This window comes from Manacus candei, unplaced genomic scaffold, assembly GCF_025592945.1.
Source record: "Manacus candei isolate 608988 ecotype Guabito, Panama unplaced genomic scaffold, ASM2559294v1 h1tg000046l, whole genome shotgun sequence".
Classification (NCBI taxonomy): domain Eukaryota; kingdom Metazoa; phylum Chordata; class Aves; order Passeriformes; family Pipridae; genus Manacus; species Manacus candei.
Genome location: NW_026138094.1, coordinates 10,000,001 through 10,012,136, shown reverse-complemented (window position 1 = coordinate 10,012,136; position 12,136 = coordinate 10,000,001). Strand labels below are relative to the sequence as shown.

The following is a 12,136-nucleotide window of genomic DNA, read 5'->3' as shown; positions in this document are numbered from 1 at the left end:
TGGTATGAAGAAAAGGTTTGGAAAATACAACCCTTGGGAATACCACTTTCAGTGAAGAGTGACAATCTGGCTCCTGCATCTCTTTTTGGAGAAGAGTGTACTTAAAAAGAATTGTTGCAAAGCTGCTGCTATGCAAGGTTTTGCTCTTAAAAATAAATTGTGGGAGATTTGATGTCACAGACTGATTGCTGAGTTTGGCACTGTGTTTGGTAGGCAGCTTCCAGACAAGGACAGAATAGGGTGCAGAGGAGCTTGTCTCATGTTTAGGCGGTTTCTTTAAAACAAGGGCTGTGAGTTTTAGAAGGCAGCAGAAGAGATGGTTGTTTTTTCTGTTTTATTTTGGAAGAAAAGAGAGGAAGCTTAAGTGTCTCCTCTTCAAAGCTGGAAATTTTGAAGGGTGTAACATTATCAAAATTTGGGGATTTTTTTTTTTAGAGATAGAAGTGGCAAGAACCTTCCCAGATAGATTATGTCAGCACTTCAGATAAACTATCCTTGCTAATATCTGGCAACTTTGTTGTGTTGTTGTTCTAATTTGATTCCCTGGCAGTTCTTTCGGTGAAGCTGATGCCCCTTGTCCAGAGACCCACTTTACTGTTGGTATTCTGTTTGGGAAAATAACTGTTTGCATATAAGTCTTCATTAAGAGGTCCTATAAAAAAAGATACCAGCAAAAATAGGGAAAGCCTTGAACCTCAAGCTATGCATGCAGTGAGACCTGCGTCCTCTGAAACCTGCACCTTATGGAGTTTGCATGTTCTCAATTCTTTGTTTCTTGTGCCTTTTCTGGAGCCAGCTGCTTTGCAGACGTTTCCTTTGCTTTCGTTTTAGTTTGCTTTGGCCGCTTTCCTCTCCTTTTTATTATTAAATGCATTTTCAAGCATGCTCTAATGTCTGCTGTTAACCCACTTCTCAGCCCAGGGCCGGACTCGACCATCGAGACGAATCTCCTTCTCCTTCAGCATCTCTCCACTCATTCCTAAGTCTAAAACTCTCTTTTCTATTGGCTCTTCTTCCAGTGATGAGGAGGAGGAGTTGGATAGTAAGTAATCGTTTTCTGTGCGTTGCAGCCATTATGGGTGGAAACAAAGGGAAATCTGATTTTCTGCTTTAGACCTTGGAATTTCACCTTGCAAACACTGAACTAACCTTTCCATTGTGTGATGTCTAACAGCATTATCTTAGTCCTGTATCTGAATACTAGCTAATGGCAGAATAAAAGGATTATAATCCAAAGAATCTTGTACATCAGCACCATCATGTCTCATCCGGTTAGTTTTGGTCTGTATCCAAGTGGCAAATATCACCTGCCACTCTGACCAGCAATGTAATCTTTACCTTTTTATTAAAACTAAAAGAACTTGCCTTGAGCTTGTTACAGGGCATGAAGTTAGCAGCAGAGGTAGGTCCTTGCCCTTCCTGGGTAAGAGTGAGTACATTGCTCAGTGAAAGAGAAGTGGAGTGAAGCCCTGATTATTAAATTCTGAAAATCTTGGTGGCAACTTCACAGTTCCCCTCCTAAGCAAAAAGCACACATTGCAGTCAAACACCTTAAATCCTCAACGTGTTCATATCTAGGTCCTGATATTATTATCAGAGTAGTTTTGTGGGAAATGGGCAAGAGTGATCCGGTAGCTTTTTTTTCCTCCTGCGAACTGTTACTAAAAGAAGCCCAACTGAGGCTGAAGACTGATAATTAAAAATGTTTCCTATTTCTTAAGCATGTTTTATTAGACTGTTGAAATAAACCAGACACATTCCTTGTGTCCATACTGGAATGGGGGGAAATTGCTTTCCCATCCAACACATTTTTGGTTGCTTCCTGAATTTAAAACAATCTCCAACACCACAATCTAAAACACTATTCGTGTTGTAGGTATCTAAGTTCTCCTCCTTTCCATTCCTAGTCTTCCCTGTGGGTTTGTCCCTTCCTTAAGGAAGTCCTGTGCCTAGGTGTGGGATTACTGACTTCCATATTTAATCTTCTTCATCTTTGCTCTGTTCTTCTCTTCTGCCTTTAACAAAATGCAAAATTCATAGTCCCCACAAAGTGAACTGTAAACATACAGCTGTGCATCAGTGTGATGCTCCACAGTAAAAAGTACCCTCAGCTAAACTTTCTGGTCAATATGGAATTTTTTTGTTTGTTAGGTTTTTTTATTTGTTTGGGTTTTTTGGTTTTGTTTTTTTGTTTGTTTGTTTTTGTTTGGGGAGTTTTGTTCTTCTGGGGGTTTGTTGGGTTTTTTTGTGTATGTGTGGGTTTGGGTTATTTTTTATTACTTTATTTAGTTTTGTTGTTTGTTTTAAGCATCCAACCCATTTAGTAATATTTAATAGGTTAGGGTATGACAATTTTAGGGGATATTTATGTTAGCCAGTATTTGCCTTCTCTTCTCCAACAGTGCTCCTGCTAATGATGATAATTTAAAATAACATCAGATATTGTCTCAAACAAAAATGTTGGTCTCTTTATATGTGTTTTATTTCCTCATATTTGAGGGTGCTTTGGTGACTTTATATAAAGGTTAGTTTAACCACAGCTATTCATAAGACAGTGGGCAGTGGGCATTTTTCATGTAGTATTCCCAGATCAGTTTGTTTTTTCACATCTTCAGGATTCATTTCTCATAAAAGGACAGATGTGTTAACATTGAGATTGCACTTGCATTTCAGTTACTGCTCCTCAACCTCTCCATGCCTGTTTTTGTCTAGAGTGTGGAGGATTAGTTGCAGTTTTTGTGATGATATGGTATATTTAAGACTTGGATTTCAGGTGGCTGGATAATTATTATGGAACCTTTGTATTTCTTGACTCATGAAAGTTAAATTATAGAATTTGGGATCTGGTTTGCAACATCCTAATACAGTCACTGCTTTCTGCATAACAGATTTTGATAAATTATTTCAAGTCCAGCTACCATATGAAATAATTTTGGTGGGTGATGCTTAAAAGGTGTTCACATAAATATGCCAAAATTTGGCTGCTAGCCCAGATTCATTGGACATAAATAGCAGTTCTGGCTTTTGGGAAAAAAAAAACAAAACAAAACACCCTTTTTTTTTTTGTGGGTTGTGAGGTTGGTTTTAGCATTTCACTTTTGATCCTGGTTGTGACAGGAAACAAAAAAGTTGTGAAAATAAATTTTCCTTCCCCTCTTATACTTCAGAACCAAACCTGAAGATGAGGAGATGTGTGCTTTTCTGTGCTTGTCTTCATGGGTTTTATAGCTTGCAGCAGCATTGATTATCTGATGTTATATTATAACCTAAGATATAAAATAATAAACAGGCCTTGATTTTTGTCTGGACCCACTTTGCCTGCCTGAATAAAAAATCCTCCATTTTCATGATAAAACACTAATGTAATAAAAGATAAATGATACATAATTGAAGTTCCCATGCAACATACTTTCTCCAGGTGCTGAAAACCAGTCACAAATATCAAACTATTACAGCTCTTGGTTCAGCATTTTTCATATTTCTTATGTTAATTGCAAAGAAACAAAAAGGTTTGTGAAATACTTAAATCCAGTCAAACTGATTAATTGATTTAAAAAAAAAGAAAATACTAAGGGGGCTTAACTCAGGTTAAAAGCAAACCAGAACTGAAATGTGAACCAGAGTCGCTGAAACTTTAGCCAAGGATTTTGGAGTCTGTAAATTACTTGTGTGATATTAGTAGGTGCTTAGGTAGTGGATATTATATAAAAATATAACATCCCCTATTGGAAATTAAATAGTAGACTTCATTTTGTATATGTTACAGTATTACTAACTTTGATGTATTTGGGATAGATCATTAAAGAGGTGAAAGATTTTGCAAGGAAAACATTAACACAGATCCCCAAGCAGGGACTGGGTAATGGGGTATGCCTGTATTTTAGTTTCTCAATATGAAGAAATGATATTTCTGTCTGTGCTGGCACTTGAACGGGTGGTTAGAAAATCGGTATTTAAAGCATAATATTGTATTCACAGTTTTTCCTAATGCACTTACTGCTTTTGGATAAAGGACCATCTTTGCCTCTGATGGCAAGTAGCTCTTTTGCATTCACCCTTAGCATTAATATGTTAACAGAATTTGAACCAAAATACTATTTCCTTACAGTATATATGCAGAAGCCTAATAAGGTGACAGTCATGCTGCTTCTTGAACTTCAGAAAGGGCTGCAAACAGGGCTTGTATGAGGGTTTTTCAGAGTCCTGGCAGGCCCCGTTGCTCCAGAGAAGCCCTGTGTCCTGGATCATTTCAGTGTTCTTCGATGGTTCTGGTAAATGGTGTCAGCTCCCAGATCTGCTCCAAATGCATTGTGCAAGCAGGTTTCTTGTGGTATAAAGAGAATTGGTGCCGTTGGCAGGGCTTCAGCTTCATGTTGAAATTCAGCCTTTCCTCAAGCGGTGTTTTGTGATGAAGCCCCAGGCTGGTAACGTTTTGTGGAAAACAGAATAAGGCTTCCCTTGTTTCCCTTATTCTTTATGAAGTGCTTCAGGATTTTGATGGGAAAATGAACTATAATTTTATCAAGCAGAAAAGTTTTATGCATGAAACCCGGATGTGTTGTACAATGGATTCTTTCTAGTGGTGTATAAATAAAGGCATTGTGGCAGAATCATTCTCATTTATACCTATTGTCATTGAATTGGCAGTTCTGATTCAGACAGCCTGATCTACCAGCAAGTTTAACAGTTGCACGGCCTTTGCTTAATAGCTGAAGACTGATAAAAATACTAAACAGGCTTTCACCTCAGCATCTAATTTGAGAGCAGCTAAGGATACAGGGAACAGGCTTTATCCTGAGCACATGAAATCTATTCTAAACACTCACTTCTGGAAAGCATTTCCCTTTCCTCTTGAACCGTCCAAATATGCAAACTGTGTTTTGTAAGATCAGTGGGCTACGATTGCAGTCTAACATGTCACCCCCCACCCCTCTGATCTTTTCCAGGTACGCAGTCGTTCGGCGGCTCCACGGGCTCCTCAGTTCAGAGGTACAGTATTCTGGGGGTACCACTCTCTTTTGATGGGGCTCCTGCACTGGGCTCTGCTTTGGACACCCAAAAACCTTCCTGGCACCGGTGCACTCCAGCTGAAATCAGAAGTTGCCAGATTTGTGAACATCAATCTCGTGTGTCCAAAGGCTGAAGAATATTTTAGGTCGTAGAATGTGAAAGTCTGTTCTAGGTCTCATTTCTAACAAGGCTTTGTGTTTATGCATAGCTAATAACTTCAGATTATCTATTGTCGCACGACATCAGTTTACCCCGAGTTATATTTTACACTGAAAGTAGTTCTTCCTCCCTGCAGCTAATTCAGTCTGTATCTCTGTTACAAAGGCCAAAACAATCGTGTTTTCGTACGTTACTTTTCATCCTTGCAAGTTGTGCAGACGAGATAATTTTCCTGGTGTCTTTAAAAAAAGTGCTTCCCCAGAGGAAGGATGTTTGTGGCACCAAGGGAGCTGGGTGTCTGGTCTCTGTGGCTCTCATGGCTTCAGCTTTATTTCACGACTGGGAGGCTTTTCTCCTCTACTTGCTGCTATTTTCTCCTCCTTGATTTAATTTATATTTCTGTTGTTCTGCTTTTGGTTTGTGTTGTACTTCCTATTGATAGACTGTGTCCTTTAATGCAATAGTAGTTTCCTTATTCTTCCACCGTAGCTGAAGTCATAAGCTTGTGCACGTAAAAACTGGCAAAAAATAACTGGCATCCTAAAAATGCCTAAATTAATCCATATAACCATTGTTGCTTATTACTTAGTATTGGTATTCTCATTTCTCAGGGGAGGCTTTGCAGGCAGTGTGGTTTCTGTTAAAGGCACTCACTGCCTTTTCAGAGTTCATTAGATGCCTTTCTCTGGAAGGAGATTGCTCTTTAAAGTATCAATGGTTTCTGGTTATTTGACCAGGGGAGCAGCAGAGGGTGCTATGTCAAGGCCTGCTTAAAAACAGATATGAGGATTCCTTGAAATTTAACTCAAAGCAACTGGATTGGCATTTTGTTTTCACTTTTCCTTCTCTGGTACAACACCATAAAGCAACCTTTGACCCTGTTGGCTAATAAATGCATTTTTCCTTTAAAAAAAAAATCTATCCATTTAATAGATGCTTTGGGAAATGAAAAAAAAATAAAAGCAACCCTTTTTCTTTTTTTGATTCTAGCATATCTGAAGAGAGCAGCAGTGTCCCCGCTGGCAAAGGTGTAACGAAAGTCAGTCGCACCTTCAGCTACCTCAGGAATAAAATGTCCAGCAGCAAGAAGAGCAAAGTAAGTGCTTCTTGTGATTTATGCAGCCACAAAATGCCCATAGGCAGCAGAGATGAGTTCTGTATTTCAGTTCTATGTTTCCATAGGGTAGTATTTAAGTCTTTGCCCAACTTTCTCTTCTTTACTTTTTTTACTTCCTTTCTGTCTTTTGTGAGGAGAGGATTGTCTGTGTTGTAACAGGGACTAGCTACATGGGAAATCTTAGCACCCCAAAACTGAGCCCTAGGACACACTCTGGGAACTCAACTGGTGGCTGGTCACTAGTGGTGTTCTCCAGGGCTCAGTTTTGGGGCTGGTCCTGTTTAACATCCTTATTGATGATCTGGACATGGGGATTGAGTGCACTGTACCTGCAGTAAGAGGATATGAGGAAATGGCTTTAACCTGAGTCAGGGAAGATTCAGCTTAGATATTAGAAAAAAAATTTCACTGTTAGAGTGGTCAGGCATTGGGATAGATTGCCCACGGTGGTGGATTTGGCACTGAGTGATGTGGTTTAGGGGGGTTACAGTGGTAGTACTGGGTTGATGGTTGGACTGGATGATCTTGAAGGTCTCTTCCAACCTTGAAGACTCAACAATTCTTTGATTCTTTGTTTTCACTCTTTTCTCCACAAAATGAAGCTTCATTTATTATAGAGAATAGATTGTGTTCTGACATGAGTTATGGCTTTGAAGTGATTGATGAGTTTAATTTTTACAGAACCCGAGAGGTTTTTAATAAAATGAGGACAGGAGCTGTAAGAAAGGACTGGCTGCCGAAGGCTGTAGTAGGTTTTCATTTTATTTTTACTTTTGCCACAAAGTTTCTGTGCACTGCAAGAGACATTGCTCAAGCAGTGACCTTTGGTGATGGCAAATATTTATATTTTCACCTTTTTTCCATCCTTGAAACCCTGGGATTTAATTTGCTGAAAGATAAGTGCTGCTCAACACAGCTGAATTTCCTGGGAACCATACTGGTTACAGAAATAATTCCATTAGTGCTAGATACTTCACACAAACATGCAGTTGTTGTCTTAGATTGTCCCCTTAAGTTTAATATATGTTCGGGGGGGTTTTTTTGGCTTGGTTGGATATTTTTTAATTGAATCTCATGTCTTTATTTGTCTGACAGAAGGTCAGAGCACCTTACCTCTCTGTGGGCAGTATGTATTGTATCATTAGGTGATGTGTAGCTAATATGTTGGTAAATACTGTTGGAAGGCCCCCGAGAAGTGTAATTACACACAGTTCCTCTTTAGGGATCTGCCTTTAAAGATGCAAAGCCACGAGTGCCCGTGGCTCAGAGCTCCTGCTGAGCAGCTTTAAGACAATGCTGTTCCCTGCTGCAGAGTACAATGCCAAACCCCAAATCTTCTTACATAGAAACCTCTGTTGCAAACACCAGTGAGAAGTTCAGGAGCATTTTGCACAGACTGTGAACAAGACTGAAAATTCATTAACTGGTTCTTGCTCTTCAGATGCATAATCTCTAAAGCAAGAACTAGAGAGAAAGATAAGAGATCTGGTTGAAATACATAAGAAAATACAACAGAATTGCTTTGAGAAATTTGCTCTCCTTTTGTTAAGTAAGTGTAGGCCAATTTCACTAATGTCATGATTGCGTCTGAAAGTGTTGATAAAGAATTGCTCCAAAATCCCCACAATAAGACACACTACAGAAATTGCAGCTGATAATCAATTCTGATATTTTTACTAATTAAAAAACCAGGATATCATTCAAATTACAGTTTCGTCTCTGCTTACAGTGGAATGTTTGCATGACATGCTTTTTGGGGGCTCCAACCTAACAAAACACCTTACATTTTTAGGCTCCAACCTAAAAATCCTAATGATTTTTTTTTTTTACCAAAAAATCCTTGGGAACACTGATTTCTCAGCAACATTATGACTGAGGAAAACTGGTAAGCATTAAAAAGAAAAACAACAAACCTTTAAAGAGGAAGTTTGACAGGAAGTTGGTTTCTGCTGCTGTTGGGGCTGTCAGGAGGGAGGGACGCTTTGCTTCAGCTTCTTTCCAGCTGAGTTTTACTTATCTCCAAACCTGCACTGTTTTACAGTTCATTCTAAGATGAACTGTAAAATAAAGCACCCCTGAGCCTACTAATGGCTACAGCTCTTTTGGAAAATCATGTAAACAGTTACGTAAAAAAACCCTTAAAAATAAAGAGGTGTTTGGAGCATTAACTGTAGGGGATACTGATAGAAGTCTGGCATGTATTTGGTGTTATTCGGGGATTAGCAGTGAATCTCTTGCCATTAGCAACGTGCCCTGATTCACATTCATGAAGTCTAAAACAGGCTCTATTTCTGTCAATTCAGGAAAAAAAGAAAAACTTCATTTTTTTCCCTTCTGGTAGAGGGTTTCTAAGAAATGATGACAATTAGCATGAGTAATTTCTCTTTTTCCTTGCCTTGCGCAGTAATAAGGCAGTGCTATACCACCAACAGCATTTCAGTGTATATAGTAGGAGTTGTAAGTGTCTGAAAGGATTAGGAGACAGGGAGTATTCCTGATGTGTAGAGCAGGAGGAGCGCAAACACACCAAACCTTTCTGTTTGGGTATCTTCTGCAGCATTTTATTTGCTGAAGTACTGCATAGCAACCCTGAGGTATGTTAAAATTCGCTTTATTTCTATCCCAAACATCACAGAGTGTTTGATTTACTACCCTCTACCTTTTAAATGGGTGGTCTCGTGGTGACTTGTGACTTCTAAAAGATTAATCACATCCTTTTCTGCCCTGTGTATTTTTTTTTTCCTTCTCTTTAGCAGTGGCAGCTAGGGTAGGGCAAGATGAAAGCAACAGCAAAGTAGCTAAAATCATCTTCAAGGAAGTTAGCAGCAATCGTCCCGCCCTCCCCCTTTTGCTCAACTGCTCTGTGCCTGCCATCCCCCCAGCTGGCCTTGCCAGCAGCTCCCGCCTGTCAGGATGGGCTAGTGCTGGTGGGGAGCAGCGCTCCTGCCCCCCGGGGGAAGGATGTCGATAAAATGGAATAGGTTTGCAGAAGTACCTCAGATAACAGTGAAGCTGGTAGGACTTAAGCACTGGGAGGTAAGAGCTTCGTGGTTCTTTGGGGGAGGGATCGGCTGCTGCAGATCTGTTCCTTTGGGTCTGCGGTACCTGTCGTGTCTGTTCCTGCACGTCGGTTCAGCCGCAGAGCCGGGCTTCAAATCTTGCTGGCAGCTCCAATAGCTCAGGAAAATGGTCTTGTTTTTTTACAATCCTTTTTAAAAATAAAGTTCCAGTAACTGTCATAGGAAAAAAGCTGAAAAAAAAAAATAAATCTCATTTTGAGACCTTGTCCTTCAGTGGAGTGGCTGGCAGCCTGTGCATAGTGTGCTGTTTCCTCCTTGAAAGTGGTGCACCCATTTCCTGTTTTTTTCTGGGGTCATTCAGCTTTAATTAAAATGTTTTTTACAGTAATTTTCATGAAGGCAGGGTATTATTCCAGACTTCAGAATTACTGGGCTTTGCAGTAGACATCAGGTAGGTTTAAAGTATAGGATGGGAAATCTCCTTTCATCATGAGAGTCACAAGATTTGCCCTGGGCTTAGAGTGATCTTTTCTCCTGGAGCTTCACAAGACTTGGCAATAGAGCAAAACTCCAGGCATCGGCTTAATACCATCAGCCAAGGCCTAAACTGCAGTTTAATTTCTTGAATCCTGCCAGGCTGGACATGGTTAAAGGTGGGCAGGTCAGTGGATGGAGGATGGGACTGTGGAGGTTTCTGTGGGGTGGTGAGCCAAGCTGATGGCTCAAAGGAGGCGGAGATATGATGCAACACAGATGCAACACAGACTCTTCCTGGCAGGTTTTCTGCTTCAGACAGGATTGTTCCATATGGTAATGCTCCTAGTTTTGCTTATTTGCTGAACAAAATAGCATTTGGGGCCAGTAAATAGACTTTTTGTTTATGACACTTTACAGGGAGAGACTCCGACACTGGGCATTTTGCCTGGGAAGTGTTGGGAGAAGAGAGTCCTTAGGCTGAGTTACTCATTATTTGAGTGTGTCATCAAAAGCTCAACAGTTTCCCTGCGGGTGACTGCAGAGCTCAATACCTCTTTTAACCACTTCATGGCAGTTGCTCACATGGGCTGCTCTGCAGCTCTCTGATATTCAGGCTGTGACAATATTAGGCAGACGACACATAGCATATAAATAACAAAATGCAAAGATAAGCTCACAGAAGCCTTTACCAATTTCTGGTTAAGCTTCTCTTTCAGATGCCAGGAAATCCACAGTAACAGTTAACAGAACTGCAGCTGAATCTTACGGTAAACGTGTTGTAGGTTGGTACACAGAAAGACAAGGAGTCGCTGTAATTCAAATTTGGAGTTTTTCTGTGGAGTTTCCTTTAAAAATTGTTTGGAAGAATTCCAAATCCATGAAAGGCTGCAGGGGAAAATGTTTCAAATTTTTAGTATTTAGTATTTTCTATCTAAGGTAGCGATAGAAAAGTAAGCAGAAACTCTGCTAAAAGTTGGATGAGGTGGCTGTGCTTGTCATCTTTCCAAAGCTGAGTAGCCCAGAGGCTGAACTGTGGCTTGTGCTTTGTGAAGATGAGAGTATCTTTTATGGCGTTGCTGTTGTTCCTCTGCCTTTCTGTGGTGCCATATGTCAAGAATGTAGAAGATCCATTTTTCCAAAAAGCTTCACATGATTACCTGGGGCTGCATGTAACTATTGAAGAAGTGGCTAGTTGGAAGGAAAACAGAGGTGGAAATATTCTGGCAGTGAGGCTGTACAGGCACTGAGGAAGAGCTTGTTTGCAGTTGCAAATCTCAAACTTTACAGGTTGGCCTTAAAAATTAACTGTGTTGAAAATTTCACACACACTGCATGTAGTGTTTGTATTGAACATAATTCATTGAAAGCACTGAAGAGGCTGATGAGAGCCCAGAAGAAGAAAAGAGGTAAAGTCATTAAACCAACAAATATAAAACAGAGGTGAAAGAAAATAGCTTCCTTCAGAACAGACTGAGTTTCATATCTGCTGGTGAGACATCTGTGAGTCAGTAGTATGTAAATCTACATCCATGGGGGCTGTAAGGTGGTTTTTGTAAGGGAGAGCTGGGCAGACACATGACCATTGTTGAGGTGTGCACTGGTCGATATTGTCGCAGTGCCAAAGGCAAACACTGAAGAATTTGTAACTAGAGAATAGACCTCTGCAGAGTAACGAGGCTTTTGGTCATTTTCTCTCTGCAGGAAAAGGAGAAAGATAAAGAGAAGACTAAAGAGAAGGACAAAGATTCCAAGGAGAAGGAAAAAGATAAGAAGCAGTCAAATGGACATGCCTTCACTGCAACCGCTGTTGTAGCCCAAGCAACCTGTTACCACTGTATGAAGCCTTTCAATAAGGATTCGTACCACTGTGCAAGTAAGTCAGGGGAGTTTTTCATTGAATCTGACATGGAAAATGTGAACCTTACGCCTTCTTTTCATTTTCCTTAAGGATGTAGGGTGGGAGGGAGACTTTGGAGATAGTGATTCATGGAGCAGCAGCATGTTGCCTTGTGGAAACTGGACTGAAATGAGTCGTGGCTGCATGGAGGTGTCCTGCAACCTCATTCCAAGCTTGAGCTCAGCCATCACAGCATCCCACGGGGTTTTCTACCCCTTGTTGGGCTGTGTCAGTCAGCTGGAGAACTTTGTTTATTTCGGCTGCATGTTATGGCTTGGGCCTGAGCTGCTTTGATAAGATGGACAAAGGACAGGGACAGCTGGCTTGGATCATGGCTTTTACTTCCAAAGGGAAAAAAAAGTCCCACTCATCTGTAGTGTATTGCTTTAGTTCTCTGAACTGCTTCGCTGAGCTGTTGGTCAGAACCACGTGGTACAGAAAGGAAATACTCACCCT

The 12,136-nt window shown here is 40.4% G+C and overlaps 1 protein-coding gene across 3 annotated transcripts in view; it reads left to right on the top strand.

The window, feature by feature from the left end:
* The window catches only part of AKAP13 (A-kinase anchoring protein 13), a 73,821-nt gene that overhangs the window by 34,544 nt on the left and 27,141 nt on the right, over window positions 1-12,136 (top strand). For all 3 annotated transcript variants that reach the window (XM_051796681.1, XM_051796682.1, XM_051796683.1), the window contains 3 exons: window positions 4,947-4,989; window positions 6,160-6,265; window positions 11,485-11,656. In XM_051796681.1, coding sequence (XP_051652641.1) covers window positions 4,947-4,989; window positions 6,160-6,265; window positions 11,485-11,656 — 321 coding nt within the window. The remainder of the gene's footprint in view (window positions 1-4,946; window positions 4,990-6,159; window positions 6,266-11,484; window positions 11,657-12,136) is intronic.